This window comes from Rana temporaria, chromosome 3, assembly GCF_905171775.1.
Source record: "Rana temporaria chromosome 3, aRanTem1.1, whole genome shotgun sequence".
In the NCBI taxonomy this organism is placed as follows: domain Eukaryota; kingdom Metazoa; phylum Chordata; class Amphibia; order Anura; family Ranidae; genus Rana; species Rana temporaria.
The window spans coordinates 369,968,122-369,980,131 of record NC_053491.1 but is presented as its reverse complement, the minus strand read 5'-3'; the positions used below and the strand labels follow the sequence as shown (position 1 = coordinate 369,980,131).

Genomic DNA, 12,010 nt, shown 5'->3' with positions numbered 1-12,010 from the left:
GGTAAAGCACCGCTAAAACTAGCGGCGCTTTACTGCCGACGCCCAAACACTGTCAGTGTGAAAGGGCTCTTGGTACATCTCATTATTTATACATCACATCTGTAGATGGACTACTGAGGCGCATGAATGGGCAAGGGCTGTGTATCCTATGCAATCTATCATGCCATAAAATATCAGGGGCAGCCCAGAGCACATGTAAAGGGATGCTGGGGATGCCATCCCCCAGCACATAGCACACTGAACACTGTGACTCACCTTGGTTCTCTCTGTGCAGTCTGAGATAGAGATAGGAGGGGGAGGCATTCCAACTGGAGTTGGTGGAGACAGTGTGGGATCCAAGACTTCCAGTGTGAGGAATTTATTTCTACACATCAGCACTCAGCAGCCACTGAAAACTAGAACCCTTGTGTCAGGAAGAGGAGCGGCCCCTCCCCTGATGTCAGGAAAGGTTCCATCCGCTGGCAATACCTATCATTTGGCGTGCAGTACTGAGGACCACCAGCAGGTGTCTCCTGGCAGATTTGAACTGTCAGGGGAACTTCTCCCTGCTGGTGTTATGTCATCCTTGGGCCGCAGTACTGGCGTCCACCAGCGGATGGATCCTGGCAGTGTGGAGCAGACAGCACCTTCTGCGCTCAGGTGTGACTTGAGGCCAATTACAGGCATTCCTATAAATACCCAGCAAGTGCAAACACACCTTGCCCTGGTATTGTCCTTGTGCCCTGATCTGTACCTGCTGCCTGATTATCCGAACCTGTTCCTGAAATCTGTTACCTGAGTTCCTGATCAAGTCTCCCTGTCCTGACCCATCCATCCTCTCCCTGTCCTGTGTTCCTTACCCCATCTGCTGATCTCCCTGTGTATGACCTTGGCCTGGCTAACGTTTATGTTTCTGGAATATCCCTTTGTCCATCTGCCAATCTGCTGTGTATGACCCTGGCCTGACTATTGTTTAGGATTCTGGCATTTCCCATTTTTGTACATATCTGTCTGTTATTTGCGGGTCTCTGTCTGTTGGTTGGTTTGTTGCACTGTGTCATATTGGAGGTGGTTGAATTTATATTATTCACTTACCTAAATAAATCATTATATTTTGACCTATACAGTTGCAAGAAAAAGTATGTAAACCCGTTTTGGAATGATATGGATTTCTGCACAAATTGGTCATAAAATTTGATCTGATCTTCATCTAAGTCACAACAATAGACAATCACAGTCTGCTTAAACTAATAACACGCAAATAATTAAATGTTACCATGTTTTTATTGAAAACACCATGTAAACATTCACAGTGCAGATGGAAAAAATATATGAACCCCTAGACTAATGACATCTCCAAGAGCTAATTGGAGTGAGGTGTCTGCCAACTTCAGTCCAATCAATGAGATGAGAGGTGTTGGTTACAGCTGTCCTGCCCTATAAAAAACACACACCAGTTCTGGGTTTGCTTTTCACAAGAAGCATTGCCTGATGTGAATGATGCCTCGCACAAAAGAGCTCTCAGAAGACCGACGATTAAGAATTGTTGACTTGCATAAAGCTGGAAAGGGTTGTAAAAGTATCTCCAAAAGTCTTGCTGTTCATCAGTCCACGGTAAGACATATTGGGGCAGATTCATCAATAGATACGCCGGCGGAACTCCTGATCAGCCGTCGTATCTGTGAGACCCGACGGTCGGATCTGTGAGATCCGACGGTCGGAGCTATGCGACTGATTCATAAGAATCAGTTCCGCATAGATCTCCCTTAGTGACTTACACCAGTCGAATCTTAGGCTGTAATCTCCCGCCGGCCGCTAGGTGTTGTCGCTATTTTTTACACGTCGCATTTGCAAATGAGGAAAACCGCCGATTCACGTCCGTACGCCCGCCCGTCGCTCTTTTTCTACGTCGTTTGCTTTCGGCTTTTTCCGGCGGATAGCTACCCCTGCTAATATGAGGGGTAGCTAATGTTAAGTATGGCCGCCGTTCCCGCGCCGAGATTCAAAATTTTTACGTCGTTTGCGTAAGTCCGTCGGGAATCCCGATGGCCGCAATTGACGTACCCGCCGCTAACAATGACGTCCTAGCGACGTCATTTGGAGCATGCGCACTGGGCTTTTTCGCGGCGGCGCATGCGCAGTTAAATCGGTGCGGGAACGCGCCTGATTTAAATTGTACACTCCCCCTAGCCGCGGAATTTGCATTCCGCCGGGGGGAGTTAGGATCCGACGGTGCAGTTTGCGAGGTAAGTGCTTGGTGAATCATGCACTAGCCTCGCTAAATTGCACCGGCGGATCGTAAACCAGGTAGATCTAGCGGATCTAAAAATCCGCAGATCTACATGAATCTGGCCCATTGTCTATAAATGAAGAAAGGTCAGCACTGTGTAACAGCACTGGAGAAACGGGAGTGAATCACAACTGCAGATACAAGGACCTCAATGCGCTTCTGTAGGCGACAATTCAGTATTAGCCCCAGGCGTCACTCCTAGCAACAGGAGTTTGGGAGGTCTCTACATCATCTTCCTGTCACATATAGAAGGGCGTTGATTTACTAAGGATGGAAGCATTACAACATGCGACCAGACCTTCGCGGTTAAAATATATATTTTAGCTTCCAGGGCTTTATTCCAATACACCTCTTCATGCGCGTGATTACAGTAAGTAACCCCAGGTGTCGCTCCTGGCAACAGGAGTTTGGAGGTTCTCTACTTGATATCACCTGCAGCATGCAAGGGTGTATTAGGTTACTAAGGGAGATGCCACAAAATAGCATCAACCCTTAGCCAAGAAAAGTATTAAGGAGAACAAGTTTGAACTATTAGGCCGAGGCCTATAAGACATTTGTACTAATGCCAAGCTTGTATTATGTAAGAGTTGTAGTAACAACTGGGTACTTGTATACTGCATGTACTATAGTAACATATGGCACCTGCGTATACGTAGTAAAGTAGTTTAGGTAATTACAGAAGCATAGTTGAAGTAATTCCTATTGAGACATTAGTATTGCTTGAGAGAGGCAGTACAGCTCAGATATGTAGCATGCATATGTAGCGCCTGTGTACTTTCAGGTACAGGTGCTATCTTAAATTTAAGGGGGATGAGAGAGTTAGTTAGCTCTTATCCAAGTGATTTGTCTAAATTGGGTCTCTGCTTCAGCTGGGCTGTACTGTGGGCTCATTCTGTTGCTTCTGGGGTGTTGTTCCGCCCCCCAGGACGATAAGTGGCAGCAGTGGAGGTCAGGCTAGCGTGCCTCTTGCCAGCAGCTAATCAGGAGGAGTTTTCTCTCGCGGGGCATGCTGGGGGAAGGTACTTCTGGAGCAGACGCCATTAGGCGGGGTTCTTCTTGTTCCGGGTGCAGCACCCAGCTTCAGGGTGACCACACATCACGGCCCCCGTTGGCCCCATGTTGGCCCAGAGCATTTGAAGCTAAGGCGGGGCCCCAGTAATCGACTGGGTCCCCAATTCTGAGAAGATCCCAAGCGAGATAGCTGTTCGGTGGGGAGTCAGTCTGAGGAGAGCCAAGAGAGGCAGGCAATCCAATAGGGCCTCGACAGTCCACCGGGGATCAAGGTAACCGGACACTGAAGAGGTTGGATGTCAGCCACCTGTCAGTCGGTGACCAAGTTGAGAATTACATAAGGGAGATTCAGGCACCAAATACTTCTGAAGAGAATCTTCTCCATGATCTATGTCCTAGGGAAGAGTCTGTGGCAGAGATTCGTTTCCCTCAAGTTTTCCGAGTGATACCCTGGCTGCCAGGTCGTTGTGAGAGGCCTGTCCAGGCACACTATACCAGGGCCGGACTGGCCTACCGGGATACCGGGAGATATACCTGTAGGCTGCCTGTTCTGAGGCCGGTTTGAGCGAAGCCGCTGCTGTCCCGCTCCTCTCCCGCCTCCTGTCACACACTGCTGGCATGAAGTTCATTGTGAAAAGTTCGGCCGCGCTGCCTGTGACAAAAGTCCCTCCCTCCTCCTAGACCAGCTCATTTGATAGATGCAGTGTTCTGTCTATCACAAGAGCTGGTCTAGGAGGAGGGCGGAACTTTTGTCACAGGCAGCGTGGCCTGCTGAGGGAAGGTCAAGATATCGACATAGTCGCCGGGAGATGGTCGGAGGTAGGTCCCGATCCCTCGGCAACAGGCCACTTCCCTGAGCGGCAGCAACAACTTTAAATCGAGAGAGAGGTGTCCGCGGGTCAGAGCACCAGCAAAGTCTGCCCCCTCCCTCCCTGCACACAGACTCGCCCACCTATGTGTCTACACAGCCACCTTCACCTGCTTCCCATCACTGCAGCGGAGCGCCCACATAGGCAGTGGTGGTGCTGCACATGGAGGAGAGGGTGGGGGCAATATTTACTTGCCAAAGGTGGAAGATCTGTTGTGACAGCAAGTCGTTCAGAGAGTGGCTTGTTCATGAGATATTTGGATTTATTTATGTGTGACTTTTATTTATGTGTGCATTTATTTATTTATTTTTGTATGTATTTATTTTTATTTATTTATGTATTTATTTATTTTGCTAAGGACAAACGCAACTGTCTGTGTAGTACACCGATGAAAGGAACTTGGGGTGTCCGCACACACACTTTAATAAACAATCAATTTATTTACTGTACAGGATTTATAATTTCATCAACAGTTTGCGCAGCACTTTACACCAATGAGGGCAGACAGGACAATTATTATACAATTCATGTGCAGCACCGCCACTGCCTATGTGGGCGCTCCAGTGATGGGAAGCAGGTGAAGGTGGCTGTGTAGACACATAGGTGGGCGAGTCTGTGTGCAGGGAGGGAGGGGGCGGGGCTTTGCTGGTGCTCTGACAAGCGGATGCGTTCAGGTGATACAAAAGGGGAATGAACTGATGGAGAAAATGGAATTGAGTGATCGTACGACTCTATTTCCAAACAAAATTGACGCCCTTTTTTTGCACAAATGGAGCTTTCTTTTGGTGGTATTTGATCACCACTACGGTTTTTATTTTTTGCGCTATAAGCAAAAAAAGAGCGACAATTTTGTAAAAAAACATAATTTTTTACTTTTTGCTATAAAACATACCAACAAAAAATGTCTTCATCAATTTAGGCCAATGTGTATTCTGCTACATATTTTTGGTAAACAAAATTACAAAAAGCATAAATTGATTGGTTTGCACATAAGTTATAGTGTCTACAAACTATGGGATATTTTTTTTTTTTTGCCAATTATTTTTGCAGCAATTATGGGCACGGCAAGGCTGCAATGATGATGCACGATCAGGCTGCAATTTTGGGCACGGTGGGGCTGCAATGATGGGCACAGTGAGGCTGCATTGATGGGCACAGTGAGGCTGCATTGATGGGCACAGTGAAGCTGCAATGATAGGCACAGTGAGGCTGCAATGATGGGCACAGTGAGGCTGCATTGATGGGCACAGTGAGGCTGCCATGATGGGCACAGTGAGGCTGCCATGATGGGCACAGTGAGGCTGCATGGACTGGCAGAGAGGCTGCATTGATGGGCACTGGTGAGGATGCATTGGGAGCTCAGGATAGGGCTGGTGTAACAGGGCCTCCATGCTGACAAGCTGTAGCTCACTCTAGCACTGCTCCACGACTGACATACGGCTGGCAATGGTCAGCAATAGCTGGCAATAATAGAACCACACCCATATCTCCTACGTATGCCTTTATAGGCAGGAGATCAGGTGCAATGGATCACAGTGAAATTCCAATAATAGGACACTAGCTGTTTCCTTGTGAATGGCCCCACAGCCAGCAGACAGCTATAGTGCATGGCAGCAACTCAAACACAGTGCCCACTATAGGAAGTGACAGTCGCGCAGAGCGCCTGTTAACAGAGAACAGGCAGCGCCTGTTACACACTGCTGCTACTCTCCCTAGGAGTGGCCATCCTGTAAAGATGACTGCAAGAGCACAGCGCACACTGCTCAATGAGGTGAAGAAGAATTCTAGAGTGTCAGCTAAAGACTTACAAAAGTCTCTGGAATATGCTAACATCCCTGTTAGCGAATCTAGGATACGTAAAACACTAAACAAGAATGTGGTAAAGAAAATGTGGTTGATGAGCGCAATCGCAATTACACCTGTTGTGTCCTATAATTACTGTAAGACAGTGTGTGTGCCTTTTAAAAGTGTTCCCAAAAAATATATATAGTATGTGAAGTCAAACACTGTGTCCACACAATCAATATTGACATAAAAATAAAACCATACTGAACTAATACAAATATAACAATGACTGTGACCAATGAAAAATAAACAGTCCACATGAACAAATCCAGACCACTGGCTGCTGGTGAAATCAATAAGGGTGTATCATGAAACAGTCCATAATATAAGCTTGAATTCCAAGAGAGAAGGAGTTTCAAATACAGATCTTCCTGGTGGATAGGGCTCATAGAGCGCTTACCTTAAAGCAGGGTTAAGACAGCTTTAAATGGCTGAATTCCAGCCTCTCAGGCAGATCGTGGCTGCTGTGTGCAGGTTTCTAATGCAGGCTGTGGTGGGCTTCAGAAAAATGGAGACGAATCAATGGATTAGCAGACCAGACCAGAATAAAAAAAAATGCCCATAGTGAAGTACGTACTGATAAAAACTGATTTAATAAAAATATATATGTGCTTACATGTAAACAATGTAAAACCAACAAGGAAAAATAGCATCCAAACGGACTGAGGGAAGGACTCACGTCACTTCCGGTCAAGTGGGCTGTTCCTGACGCGTGTCGTCTCGTCACGTCACGTGACTTCATCACAGGATTCTATTTGGCTGTATGCTATTCTTGTATTTATATCATTTAAAGAGGAAGTGTGAACCATTTTGGAGAAGATCCGTTGCCTGTATAGGCGGCAGCCATCTTGATGGTGGGGAGGTAGAATAGTAAATAATCCCTCCGCGGCCATCTTTAGACAAGTTTGTCTCCATTACTAACGGCGGCCATCTTAATGGTGGAGATGTAGTGGTAGCGGCCGTATAAGAGGAAAAAACTTGTCTCCAATATATACGGCAGCCATAGTGATGGTGGGAATATTAGATAAAGGACTAAAGCGATCGTGAATGAATTTAAAGTTGCTGGGGACTGTGTGACAAAAGTCCAATGTATAAAATCATAAAATAAGAAATAAGTTAAAATCAACATATATAAATAAATATATGTACACCTATTTGAGCCGTGTATTGATGTTAATCAAATTGTGTACCGGAAGAGACATGTGTCTATCCACATGAACTACACATGAATGATACAAGTAAGAACATCACATACAGTGCATATAAAATGAAAGATATCCACATAATTATGAAAAAATGTAAATAAAACAGAACTATCTGCTATAAAGATTTGATGGATAAATCAGCTAGAAGTTGTTCAAGAAGCAGTTTGGTACTAATGTATGTAAAGAATGAATCCAAAAGGATTCCTTCTGGCTGATTGATCTTACTAAATGGTCACCCCTCCAAGGTTTAGTGTATTTGTCTATGTCCCAAAAGGATAAGTCTCTAGGGTCTTTATTTTGGACTTCTGCAAAATGCCTGCTGACGTTATGTTTGGGGAAACCATTCATGATGTTTTTGATGTGTTCCTTGATGCGGACCATCAAAGGTCTCTTGGTTATACCCACATATTGCAGGTTGCATGTGCACTGGAGAACATAGACCACTCCTTCCGTGTGGCAGCTGATGAAGTTTTTGATGGGATGGTAAATGCCAGTTTTGGTACCTATAAATTCCATTCTTTTGACTTGTGGGGTTTTGGTATGGATGCAGGCATAATAATATTTACAGGGATAGAACCCTTTCCTTTAAAAAATGGTATAGCCGCCAGGTGGGGGAGGATCTACTACGTTTTTCACGAGAATATCCCTGATGGTTGGTGCCTTTTTTCATATGATAATGGGTTTGTCTGGCAGAATGCTTTTCAGATTGTAGCGCTCACCCCCGAAGGAGCCGCTGATAAAGAATGGGATGGCAGATTTACCTCATGGCTCTCTACGAATGTCTAGGGATGAATGATGCATAAAGCAGCAGCAAAGGAATGTCCACAAAGAAATGTCTTTTTATGTGCTCTTTATTACCCAGCCGGGTAAAAACAGTAAACAGGTGATGAAAGGGATAGAGATGAAAGGAGAACAGCAGATTCAGGCGTAGTATCTGGAACAGTCCTGTTCCTATGCGTAACACTCTTACACCACTCCTGCTTGAGTGGTCTTAGCGTGCCCGGATAGGCCTCTCTCACTGACCTAGCAGCCGGAACACCGCTCGAATCTCTTTAGAACAAAGTCTCTTCCACAGACCCTCTTGAATGAATGTCAGAGAGGAACCTCTGCCACAGGCCCTCTCTGATTGCAGATACGGAGATAACCCTCCTAGGTAAAGTTACGCATGGATCCTCTTTTTTTAACGTCGCCCAGGTACCGACTGAAAGAGGAGTCAATCCTTCAGTGTCCGGTCACCTCGATCCCCGGTGGTTCGTCAGAATCCTATTGGACCGCCAGCCTCTCATTGGCGCTCCTCAGATGGACTCTCCACCGAAGAGCTAAACTCGCTTGGGATCTTCAAAGTGGGAACCCAGTCGACCACTGGAAATGCTCCGGACCAACTTAGGTCCGAAACCAGGAACACTGCATAGCACACACACTCCGGCCAGGTAGGCCATAACGCCAGAGCGCTGTGATGTGGCCACCTTGAAGGTGGGTGCCACACCGAAAGAAGAACCCCACAAAATGGCATCTGTTTCATATGTACCCTCTCCCAGCATGCCCAGCGAGAGCACTCCCTCCTGATTGGCTGCTGGTAAAAGGCACCCAAGCCTCAACTCCTTTCTTCTCCAGCTCTCCCAGGATTGGCTGTTCCACACCTCAGCATGATTGGGCATGCTGAAGTCATGTGCTGACTTTTCTGGATTTTGACTGGATGTTAGTGATCATAGCAGAAGTTCAGTGTAAGAAATACACAGGAGAAAATTCATGTTGACAAGGGGAGTATAGAGGTGGGTGGGGTGTCTACTGACATCACGACTCCACCCACCAAGGCCTGGACAACAGACATACCCACAGAATCTGCAGTTTTTGAGGTCTCATAACAGACGGAGACATTTGACAGGTAAGGATACATGCAGGAGGCATGTATATCCTTATAGTTAACCACTATGGCAGTAGTTTAGAAAGGGCGAGAGTGGGTTTACATCATCTTTAAAGCATGAATAACAGCACAGTGCTTGTGCTGTGTAATTTGGCCCCTTCTATCACCTAAAAAACCTGGCTGATCCTGCCTGGCTATACCCTCCCCCCTGTAAACTGACCACGGTTTATCATGGCTGCTGAGTAGGGATGAGCTTCGAGTTCGAGTCGAACTCATGTTCTACCCGAACATTGCCTGTTCGCCTGTTCAGCGAACAACGAACAATTAGGGGTGTTCGCGGCAAATTCGAAAAGCCGCGGAACACCCTGTTAAAGTCTATGGGAGAAATCTAAAGTGCTAATTTTAAAAGCTAATATGCAAGTTATTGTCCTAAAAAGTGTTTGGGGACCTGGGTCCTGTCCCAGGGGACATGTATCAATGCAAAAAAAAGTTTTAAAAACTGCAGTTTTTTCGGTAGCAGTAAATTTAATAATGCTAAAAGTGAAACAATAAAAGTGAAATATTCCTTTAAATTTTGTACCTGGGGGAGGGGGGGGGTGTAAAGTTAGCATGTGAAATAGTGCATGTTTCCAGAACTTAGAACTGTCTCTGCACAAAGTGTCATTTCTGAAAGGAAAAAAAGTCTTTTAAAAACGGCTTTGCGGCTATAATGAATTGTCGGCTCTGGCAATTCAGAGCAAATTCATTCATAAAAAAAATAAAAAAATAGCGTGGGGGTCCCCCCAAATTCCATTACCAGGCCCTTCAGGTCTGGAATGGATATTAAGGGGAACCCCGCCGTCAATTAAAAAAAATGACGTGGGGTTCCCCCCAAATATCCATTCCAGACCCTTCAGGTCTGGTGTGGATTTTAAGGGAAACTCCACCCCAAATTTAAAAAAAAATGGCATGGAGTTCCCCTAAAAATTCACACCAGACCCCTTATCCAAGCACGTTAACCTGGCTGGCCGCAGAAAAGAGGGGGGTACAGGGGTCACGTGACCCCGCCCAGTCTTCCCCCTTGCTGGGCTTCCCCAGTGATGTAGCAGAGGGTGCATCAGAGGGTGCGGGGTCACTTGACTCAAACATCGCGTGTTCGTCTGTTCGTCGAATAGCGAACAATTTGGGGTGTTTGCGGCAAATTCGAAAGCCACGGAACACCCTTTAAAAGTCTATTGGAGAAATCAAAAGTGCAATATGCAAGTTATTGTCATAAAAAGTGTTTGGAGACCTGGGTCCTGCCCCAGGGGACATGTATCAATGCAAAAAAAGTTTTAAAAACTGACGTTTTTTCGGGAGCAGTGATTTTAATAATGCTTAAAGTGAAACAAAAAAAGTGAAATATTCCTTTAAATTTCGTACCTGGGTGTGTCTATAGTATGCATGTAACGTATCGCATGTTTCCCGTGATTAGGAAAGTCCCTGCACAAAATTCCATTTCTCACGGCTATAATGAATTGCCAGGTCCTGGCAATACAGATAAAGGTAATTGAAAAAAATGGCATGGGTTCCCCCCAGTCTATTACTAGGCCCTTTGGGTCTAGTATGAATATTAAGAGGAACCCCGAACCAAAATTTAAAAAGAATGCGTCAGGCTCCCCCCAAATTCCATACCAGACCCTTCAGGTCTGGTATGGATATTACCAGCTTAAGGACCCATTCATGCCGATATACGTCGGCAGAATGGCACAGCTGGGCACATCCACGTACATGTACGTTGCTCTTTAAGCCCTGCTGTGGTGTCGCGCGCGTGCGCCGCGGGCACGTGCACGCGACCCGGTCTGAAGCTCCGTGGCTGCGGGACTCGCGGACCCGATCGCCGCTGGAGTCCAGTGATCGGTCCCCGGAGCTGAAGAACGGGGAGAGCTATGTGTAAACACAGCTTCCTCGTTCTTCACTGTGGCGCTGACATCGATCGCGTGTTCCCTTTAATAGGGAACCACAATCGATGATGTCACACCTACAGCCACACCCCCCTACAGTTAGAAACACAAATGAGGTCATACATAACCTCATCAGCGCCCCCCTGTGGTTAACTCCCAAACTGCAACTGTCATTTTCACAGTAAACAATGCATTTTAAATGCATTTTTTGCTGTGAAATGACAATGGTCCCAAAAATGTGTCAAAATTGTCCGAAAGTGTCCGCCATAATGTCGCAGTCACAAAAAAAATTGCTGATCGCCGCCATTAGTAGTAAAATAAAAATAATCAATAAAAATGCAATAAAACTATCCCCTTTTTTGTAAACGCTATAAATTTTGCGCAAACCAATCGATAAACGCTTATTGCGATTTTTTTTACCAAAAATAGGTAGAAGAATACGTATCGGCCTAAACTGAGGAAAAAAAATTATGTTTTATATATTTTTGGGGGATATTTATTATAGAAAAAAGTTAAAAATATTGCATTTTCTTCAAAGTTGTCGCTCTATTTTTGTTTATAGTGCAAAAAATAAAAACCGCAGAGGTGATCAAATACCACCAAAAGACAGCTCTATTTGTGGGAAAAAAAGGACGCCAGTTTTGTTTGAGAGCCACGTCGCACGACCGCGCAATTGTCAGTTAAAGCGACGCAGTGCCGAATCGCAAAAACTGGCCGATTCTTAAATACGTCCTCTTTAAGAATCGGCATTGTGGACGCGCACGCCCGCCGCGAGCTCCGTGAGCCCGACCGCGGGTCCTGTGGACTCGATGTCTGCGGGGATACCTGCGATCGTCTTGCGGTGAGGAGGAACGGGGAAATGTTGATGTAAACAAGCATTTCCCCAGTCTTCCTAGTGCATTTTTATAGCACTTATCGCTGTAAAAATTACAATGGTCCCAAAAATGTGTCAAAAGTGTCCGATGTGTCCGCCATAAAGTCGCAGTCATGATAAATATCGCAGATCGCCACCATTACTAGTAAAA

At 45.8% G+C, this 12,010-nt stretch overlaps 1 protein-coding gene across 1 annotated transcript in view; it reads left to right on the top strand.

Moving 5' to 3' along the window:
- Positions 1 to 12,010, top strand: part of LOC120930503 (solute carrier organic anion transporter family member 1C1-like) — a 162,970-nt gene that overhangs the window by 58,007 nt on the left and 92,953 nt on the right. The window contains exon 7 of the mRNA XM_040341681.1: positions 8,275 to 8,307. Coding sequence (XP_040197615.1) covers positions 8,275 to 8,307 — 33 coding nt within the window. The remainder of the gene's footprint in view (positions 1 to 8,274; positions 8,308 to 12,010) is intronic.